General features: G+C 54.6%; 1 protein-coding gene across 1 annotated transcript in view; it reads left to right on the forward strand.

Moving 5' to 3' along the window:
- DLG3 (discs large MAGUK scaffold protein 3) overlaps nucleotides 1-12,981 on the forward strand; it is a 54,992-nt gene extending 42,011 nt beyond the window's left edge. The window contains 10 exon segments of the mRNA XM_035028702.1: nucleotides 133-309; nucleotides 533-608; nucleotides 3,393-3,438; nucleotides 5,155-5,196; nucleotides 6,726-6,776; nucleotides 7,379-7,480; nucleotides 8,070-8,242; nucleotides 8,651-8,760; nucleotides 9,390-9,481; nucleotides 10,714-12,981. Of these exon segments, the coding sequence (XP_034884593.1) occupies nucleotides 133-309; nucleotides 533-608; nucleotides 3,393-3,438; nucleotides 5,155-5,196; nucleotides 6,726-6,776; nucleotides 7,379-7,480; nucleotides 8,070-8,242; nucleotides 8,651-8,760; nucleotides 9,390-9,481; nucleotides 10,714-10,820 (976 nt within the window). The 3' untranslated portion in view covers nucleotides 10,821-12,981.
- The last annotated feature ends 3,500 nt before the right edge of the window (nucleotides 12,982-16,481 follow it).

Here is a 16,481-nt window from a genome sequence, read left to right on the forward strand (position 1 = left end):
CTGGTCTGCTCTGAGACTGTTGGGTCTGTGCTGACTCTTTGCGTTGGCCTTCCTCTGCCATCCTTTCAAGAGTGCCAGGCTCCTGGCATTCTGGGTTAGGATGATGACTTCATCTTTCGCTGTGTGTTTCAGGGCCCTGTTTGATTATGATCGAACTCGGGACAGCTGCCTGCCAAGCCAGGGGCTCAGCTTCTCCTATGGTGACATTCTGCACGTCATTAATGCGTCTGATGATGAGTGGTGGCAGGCGAGACTGGTGACCCCGCATGGAGAAAGCGAGCAAATCGGTGTGATCCCCAGTAAGAAGAGGTGAGTGGTCATGATCTTGAGGCCTTCCTTGCCCTCTTCCTGGTATTGCTTTCTTTTGTACCTATTATACTATTAGTTGCTTGAGAGCAATGGATGTGCTCTATCATTCCTTTTCGGTAGATTTGGTGCTCAAGACACAGTTAGGACTCAGGGAGCCAAAAGGTGGCTGCTGAGGCCACGTACTGGCAGTGAGTAACAGGACTCCTCTCTGACTCCAAAACAGGGTGGAAAAGAAAGAAAGAGCTCGATTGAAAACCGTGAAGTTCCATGCCAGGACGGGGATGATTGAGTCTAACAGGGTAAGTGGGGATCCCCAAGGAAATCAGCCAATATGTGAAAAGGAGTAAGAAGCTTGGAGTCTGTCTGCTGGATAAGAGAACTGGGGAGCACAACAGAATATCTCTTTTTCAGGGGGCTGGCTCTGTCCTATCAGAACACTGACTGCTTTTCAGAAAGCAGAGAGAGGGCACTGAAATTCTGTGTCCAGTCTGTACTCCTTCCCCCTGGGTTACTGGCTCTTGAAGATGTGTTGGAATTGGACTGTCTGGAAAGGCTGACTTGTTCCGGGTACATGAAGCCATCTGTGGTTATGTCCCTGGCCGCAGACCCTGTCAGAGCTGTGGGGATCCTGAGCAGAACCTGGCCTTGTTACCCAACGAGGAAGGCCAGCCTCAGAGCTCTGACCACCTCCCCTCAGACCAATGAGGCATGAGGGCTCAGTCATTCACCCCTTTTCTTCTGTGAGCTTCGCAGGCCAAAGAACTTCTGGAGCAGTAGAGGGAGGAGAGACACGGAGTAGATGACTGTATCAGTGACCTTTGTCCTTTAGAAAGTGCCAGTGAGTGCTGTGAGTCTGGATTAGGTAGAAACCTCTAACATCCCTACAACATTTTCCTGTAAACATAATTTTCCTCTTACATCAACTTTCATTTAATCTCATAGACTCCATTTGTGAGAGATGGTCTTTTATTTAGCTCACCATTGTCTCCATTTTAGTTTTTCTTGCATGCTTTAAAATCCATTGTTCTGTTTTTTTTTTCTTCTGTCCTTCCCCTCCATCTTCATGTTCTTTCACAGTCGATCAAAACGAAACGTAAAAAGAGTTTCCGCCTCTCTCGAAAGTTTCCATTTTACAAGAGCAAAGAAAACATGGCCCAGGAGAGCAGCGTACAGGAACGTAAGTAGCAGCAGGGTACAGAGAGCAGACTGCCCACAGCCCCGCCCTCTCTTCCTCATTTGCACCTCCCCTTATGAGAAGATGGGGGAAGTGTGTGTGTGTGTGTGTGTGTGTGCGCGCGCACGTGCACGTCCATCCGTCCATGTGTGCGTGCATGAGTGTGTGTGTGCGCGTGCACCCTTGCTCATTTGCAGTCAGTGTAGAGATTGATCTGCATGGGGAGACATTGGATCTCTCTCATCCAGCTGCTCACTCTGAAACAATGTCGGAGGCTCTGAGGACCAGCTGCTTCCAAGGCTGGTCTACCAGGACATCCCTGGCACTGGCGTTGGGGTGCCAGGCCAAGCTCTGCTGTGGTAGTGATCAGTTCTCAGCCACAGTGTCAGGGTTAGAAGAATGGTTTTTTCAAGAGAACCAGGTCAAGGGACTCAGTGTTGCTCTCCTGGCTTCTTCCTCCTGTGTTTTCTTTCCCTTAACTTTACTCATCTGTGTTAAGAGAAGAGCCTTTTCTTCCCACCTGGAGTTGGACCTGCTTCTTGAATTACATGCATGTGCATATGCACCCGGGATGTCCACACGGCTCCAGCAGCCTCACTGTCATCCCAGTTACAGAGTCAGCCTTCAAAATAAAATCCTTCCTGCTTAAAGGAATTGACGTGGAAGGGGGATTACTCAACATTGTCTAAATAAAGATTTTTTGAAAAACAGTAAATGGTAGGAAAGGCCATAAGCTGACTTTTAAGAACCAATGTAATCCTGAGAAATATTCGTATTCTACCATATGGCTCGGAAATTAACTGCTCTGACCCTCACCTTAAACACCAGGTCAAGCTGGTGAAACACTTCTCATATGGCTCATGGTGAACTGTAAGCCTCTCCTCTGCTGCCTCATAAGGAGGGGCCTTGGGGTCCTGGGCTGTTGGGACTGGCAGGAGACTAACTTTGTCTAGGCCAGCCTGATTCATGGTCATGGTCTACGTAGGTCATTGCTGTCTGAAGTGGTAGCTAGTCAATCCAAGGGTGCCTTCATCCAAATGGAGGTTATGGGTCATAATCCTGGGTAGCTCAGTAAGAAGCACCAGCTGCAGCTGGTTCTGCTCGGGAGCAGTGGGAGATGGTCTGAAGGGAGGTCACCACAGTTCACTGGATCAGCCTCAGAACGTACCCGTGCTCGATCTAGCCTGGGGAGGGTTCACCGTTGGGTGGCCCAGCTGAGGGGCAGGGGCTGCCTGTTGGGTGAGAGTTGAAACCGCCTAGTGCTAATTCTCCAGAAGCTGAGCTCATCCTCTGTGGTCTGCACAACTCCGGTCAGCTTTGAAGGCCATACCGGACACTGCACGAAGCTTTCCCTGAAGGGTCTGGACAGGGTGAGTCAGTATTAGGCAAAAGCTCCTTGGGATGATGATAATTCTGCCTGCTCTTTGGTGCACCCTCAGAGGGAAATGGTGATTACAGGGGCAGAGCAGAGACTGGGGCTCTGTAAGTACAAATTCAGCCAAAGCAGGTACTCTAAGCCTTGGAAAGTCTACCTGTTCTGTCCTGTTGGGCTATAGACTGTAGACCACCTCAGAAAGGTAGTCCGCTCCAAGGCCCTCTGGCAGCAAGTTGGGCAGGATGAAGTACCCGTATCTTATTGGATCTGGGGCATTCTTTCTGTAGCAAAGTTCTTAACCTCACTATAATTATAGGTCTTCATAGTATTTCATACTTCTGTCACTAATGCTCACCTGGCTCTGTATTCTTCCTTCCCCTTGTCTTTTTTTTCTATTTTCTCTTTTGTCCCAATTCTTTCCCTCCCTCCCTCCCTCCCTCCCTCCCTCCCTTCCTCCCTTCCTCCCTCCCTCCCTCCCTCCTTCCCTCCCTCCCTCTTTCCCTCTCTCTTTGTCCCTGCTGTCTGTGAAATCAGGACTTCCCTGGGTTAAGTGACGATTATTATGGAGCAAAGAACCTGAGTAAGTCAAACTTACACACCACTAACTATATTTCTGGCATGAGTGGAGATGCTGGGGTTGGGGGTGTAGCGAACGTGGGTGAGGGCAAAGGGTGAGGGGAGGACAGTGTTGTGAGGACTCTGACACCACAGCAGGAGGAGGAACAAGTGGCTCAGAATGTCACACTTCTGCTCTGGATCCCTGGTACCCTAATAAAAGCCTATCATTCACGTCTGTATTTTCCTTTTGTACCTGGAAGGGATGGGGAGCCATCTTGGTGCCCCGCCTTAGAAATGAGGTAGGCAAGATGTACTTCTCCAAGGGTGACCACTCAGCTCATCTCTAGCCTATTGTTGAGGGGAGGGGTGCCCGCTGGTTGGCTTCTTCCCTAGCGACACAGCACTAAAGAATTGGGCTTAAGAATGAGCAGTTTGGGTCTAACTAGGGGCAAGAGTACTGTGAAGCCCTTTACCCATCATGCATCTGGGACATCCCAGCAGGTCCAGGGGCCTCGAAAAGCCATGGGCTGGCTTTCCATGGAGCATCTTTAAGGGGCTGAGCTGGTGGGGGAGGGTCTCAGTGGCATTTATGGACCATATATACATTTATATCTAGTGCCTTAGGTCGGGAAAGCTCTGACCTGTCCTCTCTGAAAAATAATTCTAGAGTGAAAAATGAAGGAACTGAGAGGACAGCACCTTAGCATCCCCTCTGTGCACGTACACGTGGCTGTGCCCGGAGGTTCTGTCAGTGTATACTCTCCTTCAATAAGTAATAAAGGCATGAAAGTAAAGGAGCTTCCTCAGGGGATTGCTCAGGAGCTAGCCTTGGTTGGCAACTCACTCAGTCCTTCCTATGGGGGCCACAGCATATCACAGTCTGGAACAGTGTCATCTTGGCTGAAACGAGCAGTGTCTCTGTCCATCGTTTGTTGTGTTCATGTTTCATCTTCATTTGCCTTTCGTCTTGGGAGCGGTGGCCTTTGTTTGGGCCATACTGCACCTTGTGCTTCCTTTGAGCATGGCGGCCATGCCCACACTCAGATGTAGGCAAGTCCCAGTGGTCTGAGACAGGACGGTTGTCTTGGCCTCCCAGTGTTCTGTGTTTGTGGTCTCTGTGTTTTGACACGTCTGTCCGATTGTGGATGGAGGAGCATCCTCCCTCACCACTGAGGCCAAGCTAGGAGGAGGAGGAGGCTAGATGATAGGGGTGGCAGGTCCCACCGAACGGTCAGAGCCGCATTCCCTGGTGACAGCTCAGCGTACCTAGTGCTTAGCCTCTTAGTTCTGGAGCACCGCACAACTCTGTACATCGGGGGTTCTGTCTGGGGAAGGGAATTCAAGAGCAGCCCGGTCCCTGGACTCATCTTTGCTACTGTCACTGCCTTTCCTTTCCTGTTGTTAGCCTTGGGAGATGCATTTTGAGATAGGATTTGGAAACCATCCAAGTCCGTTGTTTTGATTCAGATGAAGAAGATGCTGCCGAAGAATGGAAGGCTTGTAGTGTACAGGGAGGGCCTTGGCAGCCCGAGAATGCTCTGGGGACAAGTATGAGGTGGCCAGGGGCTCAGAGTTGGAGCTCTGCCTCCCAGTTGGTAGCCTGGATGTGGCAGGCCTCCTGTGGCCTGACTTGGTTGGCAGCTCGGTGTCTTGCCTCCTGGAGGAATTGAGTTTTGTGCCGCGTGTGACCTCTCAGTGGTGTGTTCTGAATCGGAGTCTCTTTCTTGTTGGCTTGCAGAGGGAGTGACATCCAACACCAGTGACAGCGAAAGCAGTTCCAGTAAGTGTGTGTCATTCTCCCCCATGTCGTGTGGCTCCACCATGTGTCCCAGCCATCCTCATTCCCGCGTTGCATGGCTGCCATTTCTGTTCAGAGGCTAGTGCTTCGTTCAGCCATGTGCACTTGGAGATCCTGGAAATGCTGTGGCCATTTTGTCCTGACGGGGTGGGCTTTAGGCCGTGAATTAAAGGAGAGTATAAGGCCTGCACTTGTGGCCAGGACCTGACTTAAAACCGTCCCTGGGGCCTCGGGAGGGGTGAGCTGCCAGTGAGTCAATCCCTGCCATGGGCATCCTGGGCTGTAAATGCTGCCGGTTTGACAGATTTGCTTAGAGACCAAAAGACAAATGGCTCCTGTGGGCTGTTGTCCTGAATTGCCTTTCCGGGTCTCTAGGACCCCCGGGTCAAGGCTCGGTGTCTTTGTCTTTTTGCTGGGTTAAGTGATCCGGTAACTGCCCGGTTTTCCTTCAGAGATCCTGTGACCAAGCCAGAGAAGCCACAGTTGGAACCCCACGAACTTTGGGAGCCCTGGCCTCTCGGGAGCTATGGCTAGAGGTCTTGTACAATCTGCCCACGAGTCAGGCTCAGAGGAGGCCTGTGAGCAAGCATCCTGGGGCTTGATGCAAATATTGCTGCCTTCCCCAGCACTGCTGTCAGCCCCTTGGGGACCTCCAGGTACCCAGAACCAAGTGGCTTGGTGACTATTTTAGGAAAAGTTCATCACTGTTTGTTTTTTTTTTCCCCAAGATTTTATTTATTTATTTGACAGAGAGATAGAGAGAGAGCACAAGTAGGCAGAGTGGCAGGCGGAGGGAGAGGGAGAAGCAGGCTGTCCGATGAGCAGGGAGCCCGACGTGGGGCTCGATCCCAGGACCCCGGGATCATGACCTGAGCCGAAGGCAGATGCTTAACCGACTGAGCCACCTGGGCGCCCCAAGTTCATCACTGTTAGGATGTATGGAGCTCTACCATGAGGAGAGAGCAGGGCTCAGCATTGCTCTTAAAGGGGACTGGGGACCTTAGCCCAGCCTTGAGCCACTTATCTGGAGATTTCTTCCAGTGCAGGGGGGATAGGTAGACCCTTAAAAGGGCAAAGTTAGCTTGCATGAGTGCCCTGACTCCCCTGCTTGCAGATTAGGGGACGTGGACAGTATTTCTGGACCAGTTGAAGCTTCCCTGTGATTCTTACCAGAGCAAGAGGGTAATTGAGCACAGTTGACTGTTACCTATAAGAACAGTTCCTGAGAAATGAGGGTGGTTTTTGGTGGAGGCTTCATGGCTTCTGGGTCATGTCCCTTTGGTCAGCGATATTTTGCTGAATGAGAGGACTCCTGTCCCAGGGGTGGTGAAGGGCTTCCTGTGCTTTCTTGCCAATGGGTAGCAGACAGGCCCACAGGGCAGGTGGTGGCAAGTACCACATTGACAAGGCTGTTTTCTGGCAGAGGTGGGGGTGAGGGGAGTGTTGTAGGGGGACCAGGACACAGGGAGGCAGATTACAAAGTGCTAACGTGTCTCCCTTTTTTGTTGCAGAAGGACAAGAGGATGCAATTTTGTCATATGAGCCAGTGACACGGCAAGAAAGTAAGCCCCCTTCTGAGAGTCTTGCCTTCAAGCTGGTCTCGTGGTCGTGGGGCCCAACGCAGTGGTTGGCCGTGTCGGCGGAGGGAAGTGCATGGCGGGGCCCATCGCACGTCCAGCCCCTGGGCGTCTCCTTCTCTCCTGCGTCTTCCTCTTGTTGTAGAAAATGGGGAAGGAAACCCAGTGTGCACCCCTCACCATACCTTTGTTGCTGCCGGGGTGCCTTCCAGAGGATAGGACAGGTTGACAAAGAGGGCAAGGGTCAGTCTCAGTGGGTGTGACTGTTTCCAAAAGAAAGGTCCCGGTCCCTCCCTGTAGTGGCTCCTCGGAAAAAACCTTGCTTAGCTGCTGGTGCCCATGCAGAGATTTCTCCTGAATCTGTTGGAAGGGGAGATGCTTCTGATTTCAGACTTGCCTTGGACTTAGATATTTTCAAATTAAAGGCTCTTTGATGTCTTTGTAGTTAAAAGCCAGGGAATGGCCGCAGACACTCTGCCCTGTCTGAGTGGCGGCTCCAGAGCTGCGGTGTTCTAGGCAGACTTGGAGGTAGAAGAGGCCGTCTGGTGGGAGGCCTCGCTCACGACCTCCATGCTCTCTTTCTCCAGTTCACTATGCAAGGCCTGTGATCATCCTGGGCCCAATGAAGGACAGAGTCAACGATGACCTGATCTCGGAGTTCCCGCATAAATTTGGATCCTGTGTGCCACGTAAGAGCCCAGGAAGGTTTTGGGAGGGAGGCGTTGGTGCCCTGGGAACGATTACTCTGATGTTCTGTGGAAAGGGTGTGGGGCCAGGTACTAGGGTTCTCTGGGAACAGCGTCTAACGCTCTGGAAGAGATTAGGCAGCAGTAGATTCCCACAGGGCTGATGGGGTTGGGAGGCCTAAGCCATCAGGCTGGCCTGCTTCCTCCCTTGGAGAGAAGTTTTGAGTGGTGATGGTCGGGAAGGATTGGACTAATGGGGGGCCTGGTCCAAGTGGTGTTGGCACGGCCCCATGGACAGCTTGTTAGGTTCGCTGGCTCCCGTGCCACATTTGGCCTCTTCTGCCAGGTTTTGGCCCAGGAAACCCTACCTTTCTGGTCCAGTTTAAACTAAAGCAAATAGCTCCCTGTGTGTGAGCCCTGGTGGTTACAAGAGAAGTAGGCAAGACACACTTCTTTCAGCTACTCTCCCCGCCACTCACCTGGAAAATATTGGAGTGGCCCCAGGGCCCAGGTGAGAGAGGAACAGTCATCTCTTTTGGCCTGGGGCAGGTCATTGTCCTTGGGCCACACAGCATTTCCTTTCTTCCTTCAGATACCACTCGGCCTCGGCGTGATAATGAGGTGGATGGACAAGACTACCACTTTGTGGTCTCCCGAGAACAGATGGAGAAGGATATTCAGGACAACAAGTTCATTGAAGCAGGCCAATTTAATGATAATCTCTATGGGACCAGCATCCAGTCAGTGCGGGCAGTTGCAGAGAGGGTAAGAAGAGAGGAGATGGCCCTGCTAAATACAACCGTCAAAGGAAAAACCGAAACGGCCCCACTGGCATTCCGTTAGGGTCCGCCTCCTCCCGGCACAGGGCCTATCAAGCGGCATGCCGGCTCTGCGTGTTCCCAGCCCCTGGATGGAGGTGGCTGTGTCTCCTCCACGCAGCTCACCCCAGCGTGTCACCGACATGCACAGGGACCCCTCTGCAGATGTGGCCTTTTCTGGCTAGTAGGAGCAAAATGTGGGGCCTGGGTGCCTCAGCGATAGAATCTTCTAGGCCTCTCTGGGTGACCCTGGGTTCCCCCCCTCCAGGCAGATGTTTGGGTTGCTGCTGGGTACGGGCTTGGGGCTGGGTAGACCGAGACCGGGTGGGCTGATAACAGGTCTTTGCCTTTTCAGGGCAAGCACTGCATCTTAGATGTTTCCGGCAATGCTATCAAGAGGCTGCAGCAAGCACAACTTTACCCCATTGCCATTTTCATCAAGCCCAAGTCCATTGAAGCACTTATGTAAGTATTTGCGAGCCTCAGACGCTCCCAGCTAGGGGAGGGCCCTGGAAAGGAACAAGAAAATAAACTGATTTGTCGGGCAGGGGTCAGACCCCATGGAAGCTCCAAGGCAAGTCGGCACCCCAGCTGGTCCCCGAGGCTTCCTTCTGCTTTGAGCGTCTGCACCTGTATTCCAGTTGCCCTTTTTAAACCTGGCAAGTTTGGGGCAGATGTTGAGCCGTGGGCCACTGCTGCTCTCATAGGGCAGCTGAGCAGATTTTCAGGGAGCCTGGGAGCAATCCTTTATGTTAATCAAAATGTAGGATCCAGGGCCTACCTGGGTGGCTCAGTCAGTTGAGCGTCCAACTCTTGGTTTCGGCTCAGGTCGTGGTCCCAAGGTCGTGAGATCGAGTTCCGCTTCGGGCTCCGCGCTCAGTGGGGAGTCTGCTGGAGATTCTCCATCTGCCCCCCCAGCCCCGCCCCCAGCCCGTGTGCTCTCTAAAATAAATAAATAAATCTTTAAAACAAAAGATTCTCCTTCTGCACATCCCCCCCCCCCCCCCCGCCCCCAGCCCGGGCCCCCCCCCCCAAAAAAAAAAAAAAAAAAACACATCCAGTTTGGTACCATTTTTCTTCTCTGTCTTCGGCAGGGAAATGAACCGACGGCAGACATATGAACAAGCAAATAAAATCTATGACAAAGCCATGAAACTGGAGCAGGAGTTTGGAGAATACTTCACAGGTAACAAGCCCTGCTGCCCGGCTCGAGTAACCAGCCAGACACCTCTAAGTGTCTCCAAAAGGCTTAGATACCCAGCACAGAGTTTCTGGCCGCTTTGGAAGTCAGACCTTTGCAAAATACTCAAGCTCCTTCCATCCAGGGGAGTTTAGCCAGTTTATAGTATCGACCACCACCACCAACTGCTGCCTTGGCTCATTTTGTTCATCTTGTCCTCATATTCCTACCAGATTAGAGGCTCCCTATGTTACTTTGCTTCTCTCCCTCCCAGCTCCTCCTCCCAGTGTAGTACTTGGTTTTGCGTGTTTTAGGTGCCGAATCCACGTTGGTTGATGACGATGATTTATCAGTGGGGTGTTCGAGTTGTCTGTCAGTGTGTGTGCGTGTGTGCGTGGCGTGCTTGTGTGTGTGTATATGGCCCCTATTTTGGAAGGTCAGTCCCTAAAAGGCTGTTAACGTTTCTCTGTAGTATGTTGCTTACCTTTAAAGTGCAGTCACAGGGAGGTGGGGGGGGTGGGCTGGATGGGGGCGCTTGTTGGGATGAGCACTGGCTGTTGTATGTAAGTGTCGAATCACTCGGTTCTGCTCCTGAAACCGGTATTACCCTGTAGGTTAACTGATTAGAATTTACAGACGGAAACTGAAAAAAAATAAAGCACAGTGACATTTGTGTGCAGGTTGGTGCTGGGTGAGCCGCAGCTGCTGGTGCCACCAGGTGAAACAGGGAAAGGACACGTAGCCGTACTGTCAGACCGAGGCTTTCGGACCTTCCCTTTACTGTTACGTCCGTGTCCTCGTTTTCCGGGCTGACCTCTGACATAGAGCAGATGTGATGGCCCCGGGAGCCCTGCCTCTTGCTAGAAACCGTTTCTTTCGGTTCTTTCTTTGGCTAACTGGGATTTTCCAAATCTTCTACTGAGGCTGTTTACAATGACCAGCTGCTGGCCTCATGGCTGCCAAGAGCAATGTGAGCCTCGAGGTCTGGCATCTAATGGGTGCTCAGTAAACATTTTTTGAACAATCCGTTTTCTCATTCATTGCCACTTAGTCTCACTGTCTCGGCAAGTTGACATTGGGCCGTGGGCTGAGAGCACCTGCCGGTTTCCCTCGTTGCCCTAGGCTGTGTGGGCATCTCTGCCAGGCTGAGCTGGGGGGGGGGGGCCGGGGCAGGCTGGACTGCCGGGTTTGGGGTGCTGTGGAGCACATTAATAATTCTGTTTTCCTCTTCACTTTAGCCATTGTACAGGGTGACTCACTGGAAGAGATTTACAACAAGATCAAACAAATCATCGAGGACCAGTCTGGGCACTACATTTGGGTCCCATCCCCTGAAAAACTCTGAAGAATCCCCACCAAGCACTCTCTTGTGAACAGAAGACATCAAGTCCCTCTTCCCTCCTCCCTCTTCAGTCCTGTCCCCACCAGGAGAACAAATGACTACTGTTCTTGTCCCCTTTTTTAGATATGTCCCAAAAATTGAGTTTTCTAGTCCTGTTCTGTTTTTTTAAATTTTCATCTTGTTTTAGTTTATTTTTTGGGATGATGCCATCTCACTCATCACGTGACTGTGCCCATTCCTGCATGGACCTTTCCCAAGCGCTAGCACAGGTGCAAATCCATCAGAGTCATTGTTTTCATAAAAACCAAGCAGAAGCGAAGAGACGAGAGGAGGACTGCCGGAAAGCCAGGCTCTGGACGGCTGCATGGCTTGTGAAGCGAGCTCGGTGTGCCGCGTGCCGAGATGCCCCCGGGCATTTCTGCTTCTCACGCTGCTGTCACGCAGCACTGAACGGTGCAACGTATGGCGACAGAAAGTATCTTATTTATATATAGATATATATATGTAATTTATATAAAATATATAGAAATTATTATATATATATATTATACACTCTCATATAATATATATATATTCACACACATTTGGACTAGAAAATCTATGGAGACTTCATCAATGGTACTGTGTTATTAGAGAAATGCTTTAATTTTCATATTCCAATCAGATGGCATCTTATATCCCAGCTGGTTGGGGAGGGATCGCAAGTGGTAGTAAGTGCTGTACCAAGGGCACTCGCGTTTGGTCATTCTCTTGAAAGCTGAGGTCTCTAGGTCGGGGTCAGCGAGCGGGCTTTTTCTCTGGGGGCAAGAGGGTTGGGGACGGGACCCCGAAGCAGCTGCCGCCCGGGAGGCACAGTCAGTCCCGGGTGCAGAAAGCGAGAGAATGGCTAGCAGTGCTCCAGATTAAATTGCCTATTGTTTTCTGCCACCCAATGTGTCTGCATGAGAGGTTTCCTTTTTGTTCATTTTTAAGCTGCTGTTAAACCAAAACCATGTTGTGCTACCGTGTCAGCCTTTTCATTATTCCAAATTTTACTTTTACTATTTAAGTGAATGCGTAGAATCCAATTTGACAAGTGTTTTAAAGGTTCATGACGTTGTGGAGGAGCCGGGCCTTGCGATAGAGTAGGTGCGCCCGGCGTGGCCGTCCGGTCCGCGGAGGGGCCGCGGGGGCTGCCGGGAGCGGAGAGCGGGAGCTGGGGCTCCGCGCCGCGGCGGCTCCCTTTGCTCCCGGGCCGGGGCTGCGCCCGAACCCCCCCCCGCCCCCCGCAGAGGCCCCTCCGCGGGGCCCAGCCCCGGGGCCGGGGAGTCACTTGCCTTCCGGCTCTGCGCCGGACGGTGGGACCGCACTGGGCCTGGCCAGCCGTGTGATGAGAAGTTGGCTTTGGGGTTTTTCCGCAGCTGCTCCGTGCGCCCTACCCCAGCGCCCGCACCAACAGCTGGTAGCTTACTGTTGCTTCGGGGAGAGCGCGGACTCGAAGGCCGTCCGCGTGACCCGTGGAGCTAGGATTCCCTTGCTGGTGAGACCTGAAACCGTGCTGGTTTGTGCCAGAGTCAGAAGGCAGTGACTGCGGCCGGGGGAGCTTCTCCTCTGACCACAAGTGCAGGGGGCAGGTGGGCCTCGGGCCCCGCCCCGCCCCCCCCCCCCGGGGCTGTTTTTGCAGCCACCGTGCCTCCCGAGGCCCACGATGGGCATGACACAGGGGAGAAGAGCATGGACACGCCTGGCCCTGGGCTTGAGTCCGCGGTTTCCCAGCCCGCGGCGTCGTGACCCGTGGCGAGCGACGCCATGTCGAAGGCGCTCTGAGTGCTACCAGCAAAATTTAGGAAATCTGTTAACAGTTCTCCTACCGGCATAATGAGGCTAACTGTACAGTGTGGGGCCCAGAATGAGGGGAAAGAAAGGGCAGCAGCTTCACCTGGGCAGTACACTGGATTGAAGGCAAAGAGGGATGACGTGGTGGGCGATGGTGACTGTGGTGAGGAGGGGGTGAGCGGGGAGTGTTGATTTCCCTGATGTTAAGTGCTGTACTCTGAGTGATGCTCAACCCTCTGCCCCTCCCAGGGAAGGAAATCAAGATTCAAAGTAAGCATGACACTAGTTGGTTTACCAGTGTTCCTTCCAAGGAGACATATATTTTTTAATAAACGATAGTTGCAATGAACTGTGTGTGGCTCAGAGGCCTTCTTCATGGGGACGAGAAGGGAGGGTGGGGGCACAGTCGTGGGGAAAAGTCTCAAGACTTTGGGGTCTGAAAGGCGCTCTATCCAGCGGCGCCAGAGCGGCTCAGGCGGTGAAGCATCCGACTCTTGACTTCGGCTCAGGTCGTGATCTCGGGGTCGGGCGATCGGGCCCTGCGTCAGGCCTCACGCTCAGTGCAGAGTGTGCTTGTCCCTCTGCCTCTGCTTCTGCCCCCCTCTCCCCACCTCTCCACTTGCCCTCACCCACGTGCTCTCTCTCTCTCTCAAAAATCTTCAAAAGACTCTACTTAGTGACCATCTGCTGACTGAGTCTGGTGTTCCTCTGGATGGTTCCAGACCGCTGTGCTTGTACCCGGTCCTTCGTGAAAGCTATATGCTTGGTCTCCCACTATGGCCCCCAAACACCGCCTCACAGCACCAAGCAGGTGAGAGGCGTGTCCATAGCCTCCGAGGCAGGATGCTGACATTCCCGCAAAGGTGCACAAGCTGGGGGACGCCTGCGGCCGCAAGGACATCTCTTACGGAGGAAGCAGGGGCCCAGCTCGCAGCGGGGGGCTGAGTGATGAATGCGGCGCCGAGGAGCTGGCCTGCTGGCTCCCCGTGTTTCCAGAAACCACTGAGAGCTCAGGGGGAAATGGGGCAGCCGGGCCCAGGCTAGGCCCCAGGTGGCAGGGCAGGTGGTCGGCCCCCCGAAGAGAGGAGCGCCGAGAGCAGGCGCGTGACCTGGCTGATGGCCGCGCAGCTTCTGTGAACCAGCCTGCGGGGCCACGGCCGTGACCGCGGTCAAGAGCGATGGCTGCTCAGAAGCCCTGGCCGCTGTGGGCTGAGCCACGGGACGGAGGCTCCTCCCGACCTGTTCGCGGCGCTTGACTCCTTCGCCCCGTTCTCTCATTTGCTGGAAGGCAGCCCGCCAGAAGGGAGTGCCCAGAATGCTCCTGGAGGGCTTAAGGGCATCCGGCTCCCAAGGGCAAAGGGAGCAAGGAGGCGGCCCTGTCCCCCCACCGCGGTGAGGCGCCGGCTGTCTTGGCAGCTGCCCTTCCTCGCAGGGGAGGCTCAGCTGGAGAAAATCCGGCCCCCAGGGGAAGCCACTGAGCAACTCAAACACCCACGGTAGACCCCCCCCCCCCCGCAAGCTCTGCTGTGACCAGCTGGCCAGAGCCCCATCTCCCCCGGGTCGGGGCCGGGCCGTCTCCCCGCTTCCGCTGCCGCAGACAGCCCGGCGAGTCCCGTCGCGCTTCCTTCAGCTCCGAGCGGCCTTGCGTGCAAACCTTCCTCGGGTGATACGATGACAAGAAAGTTGTGTCCGGCTACAGACCACCGACCTCCCGGTGAGGCGAAAGTGCGGCTAGAAATTACCTAATGAAGGCAAAAGCTTTGTGCAAACGTCGCGCTCCGGGACGAGGCTGACGGACCAGGATGCAGAGCAGAGGGGGCGGCCGAGCGGCAGGCCGGGGGGACCAAGGCGCAAGCAAGTAAAGGCCGGGCCTGAAGGGGCGCCGGGCTCGAGCTGAAAGGCCACGGGGCCCTTCCCACAGGGACGGCGCTTGCCTGGCGCCAAGCCCTGGAAGCCCCGGGTGTCAGGAAGCCTTGCAGAAACGCAAACCGTGAGGGTCGGAGCTGGGGAGAAGCGCGCCAAGCCGTCTGGGCCCCGGCAGGGTCCCTTCACTGTCCGCAGGGTGTCCGCATTTCCAGGCTCGGCCCTTCACGCCTGTCCCCGCCCAGCAGTCCGTGGCCTCGGTTCCATCCGTCCTTGTATCCGCCCAGTCAGTGCCCTGGCACCTCTAGGACCTTCTGTCACCGCACACGGAACTTCCCGAAGGGCAAACCCCACACGTGGAAAAGCCCCCCCCCCACTTGCACGGAAGCGCCGCACCGGCTCCCCAGCGCCCGGGGGTCCCCCGCAGCGAGGCCCCGGCCGCGTCTTCCTCCGCAGAGCCGAGCCCGCGGTGGCCGTGTGATCCGCACTGGCGGCTTGCGCGACAGAGCAAACGGACCGCCTGCGGGGCCTGCCTCCGCCCCGCCGCCCGCACGCCAAGCGCGAGCGTCCCGGTACCTCCAAGGACCGGGGGTGGGGGGCTCGAGAACAAGGGTTCACACCCGCCTGCAGGGCGCCTGCCGGACCGTGTTGTCCTCGCCGGCCTTGCCGAGCCCACAGCCGTCCTCCACGTAGCCCGCAGAACCGGCCTCCCATGGGGCCCTGCTACCCGCGGGGAAAAGTTCAAGCCCCGTAGCGTGGCCCTTGTGCCACCAGGCCTTGGGCCGTCTCCGCTGCCTCGCCTCTTGCCGCGTCCGGCCGCCCCAGCCTGGATCACCACAGCCCCGTGGTTTTGCTCACGCCTCTTTTCCTGCCCATCGCTGCCTCGCCATCTTGCTTACCCGCAAGACTCCTCTTCGTATTTTTAAGACTCGCTTCAAGAGCTTCCCCCCTCCCGGGGCGCCCGGGTGGCTCCATCGGGTGAGCGTCTGCCTTCGGCTCGGGTCGTGATCCCGGGCTCCTGGGATGGAGCCCCACGTCGGGCTCCCCGCTCGGCCGGAAGCCTGCTCCTCCCTTATGTGCCCCCTCTCTCGCTCCCGCCTCTTAGGTCGCCTGGACTGTCCCTTCCTTAGTGCCAGGAGACCCTGTACCAGACCTTTCGGCGTCACAACAGCTGACCTTCATTTTGTACTTCCTGCGTGACAGGCACTGTGCTAAGGGCTTTACCCATTTTCCTTCACCTAGTGCCCCAAACCGCCCTGTGACAGGGGTGCTCGTGTCCTCTCCTTTCCCAGAAGAGGAAACGGAGGCCCAGACAGGCCACACAGCTTACTCCTAAGGGGCAGAGCCGAGTCACACACGGGCTGTGGGGCCGCAGTAGTTGTGCCCCGAGGTGCTACACTTGCCCCCTCGCACTCGGCCACACTTGGAATGGTTTATGGCCCTTATCTCTTTTTGTCTGCCTTTAAAAAAAAAAAAAGATTTTATTGATTTATTTGACAGAGAGATAGAGAGAGAGAGAACAAGTAGGCAGAGAGGCAGGCAGAGGGAGAGGGAGAAGCAGGCTCCCCGCTGAGCAGGGAGCCCGATGCGGGGCTCGATCCCAGGACCCCGGGATCATGACCTGAGCTGAAGGCAGACACTTAACGGACTGAGCCACCCAGGCGCCCCCACGTGTTGATTCTTGACGCTATCTGTTCAGTTTGGTCCTTGGGTTTCATCATCACTGCCCGCACCCTCGTGATAGCACAAGCTGCAGCTTGCTGAGCGCCTAGCAACAGGTTGTCGTGCCTGATGCGAACAATACAATGGCGAGTCAAAGAACGGTCCCTGCTCTCAAGGACCTTATAGTCTAGTTGGGGGAGGGTGACAAACAAGGCAGTGACTTAAGTATGTAATTACACATTACGCCAAATGCTACGAAGGACGTACGTGGGATGCAGCAATGGAGGATACTGTAATGAGAGGACCTGCTTAAGAGAAGGTGCC

Source organism: Mirounga leonina, unplaced genomic scaffold (assembly GCF_011800145.1).
Source record: "Mirounga leonina isolate KUSES-001 unplaced genomic scaffold, KU_Mleo_1.0 Mir_204, whole genome shotgun sequence".
Taxonomy (NCBI): Eukaryota; Metazoa; Chordata; class Mammalia; order Carnivora; family Phocidae; genus Mirounga; species Mirounga leonina.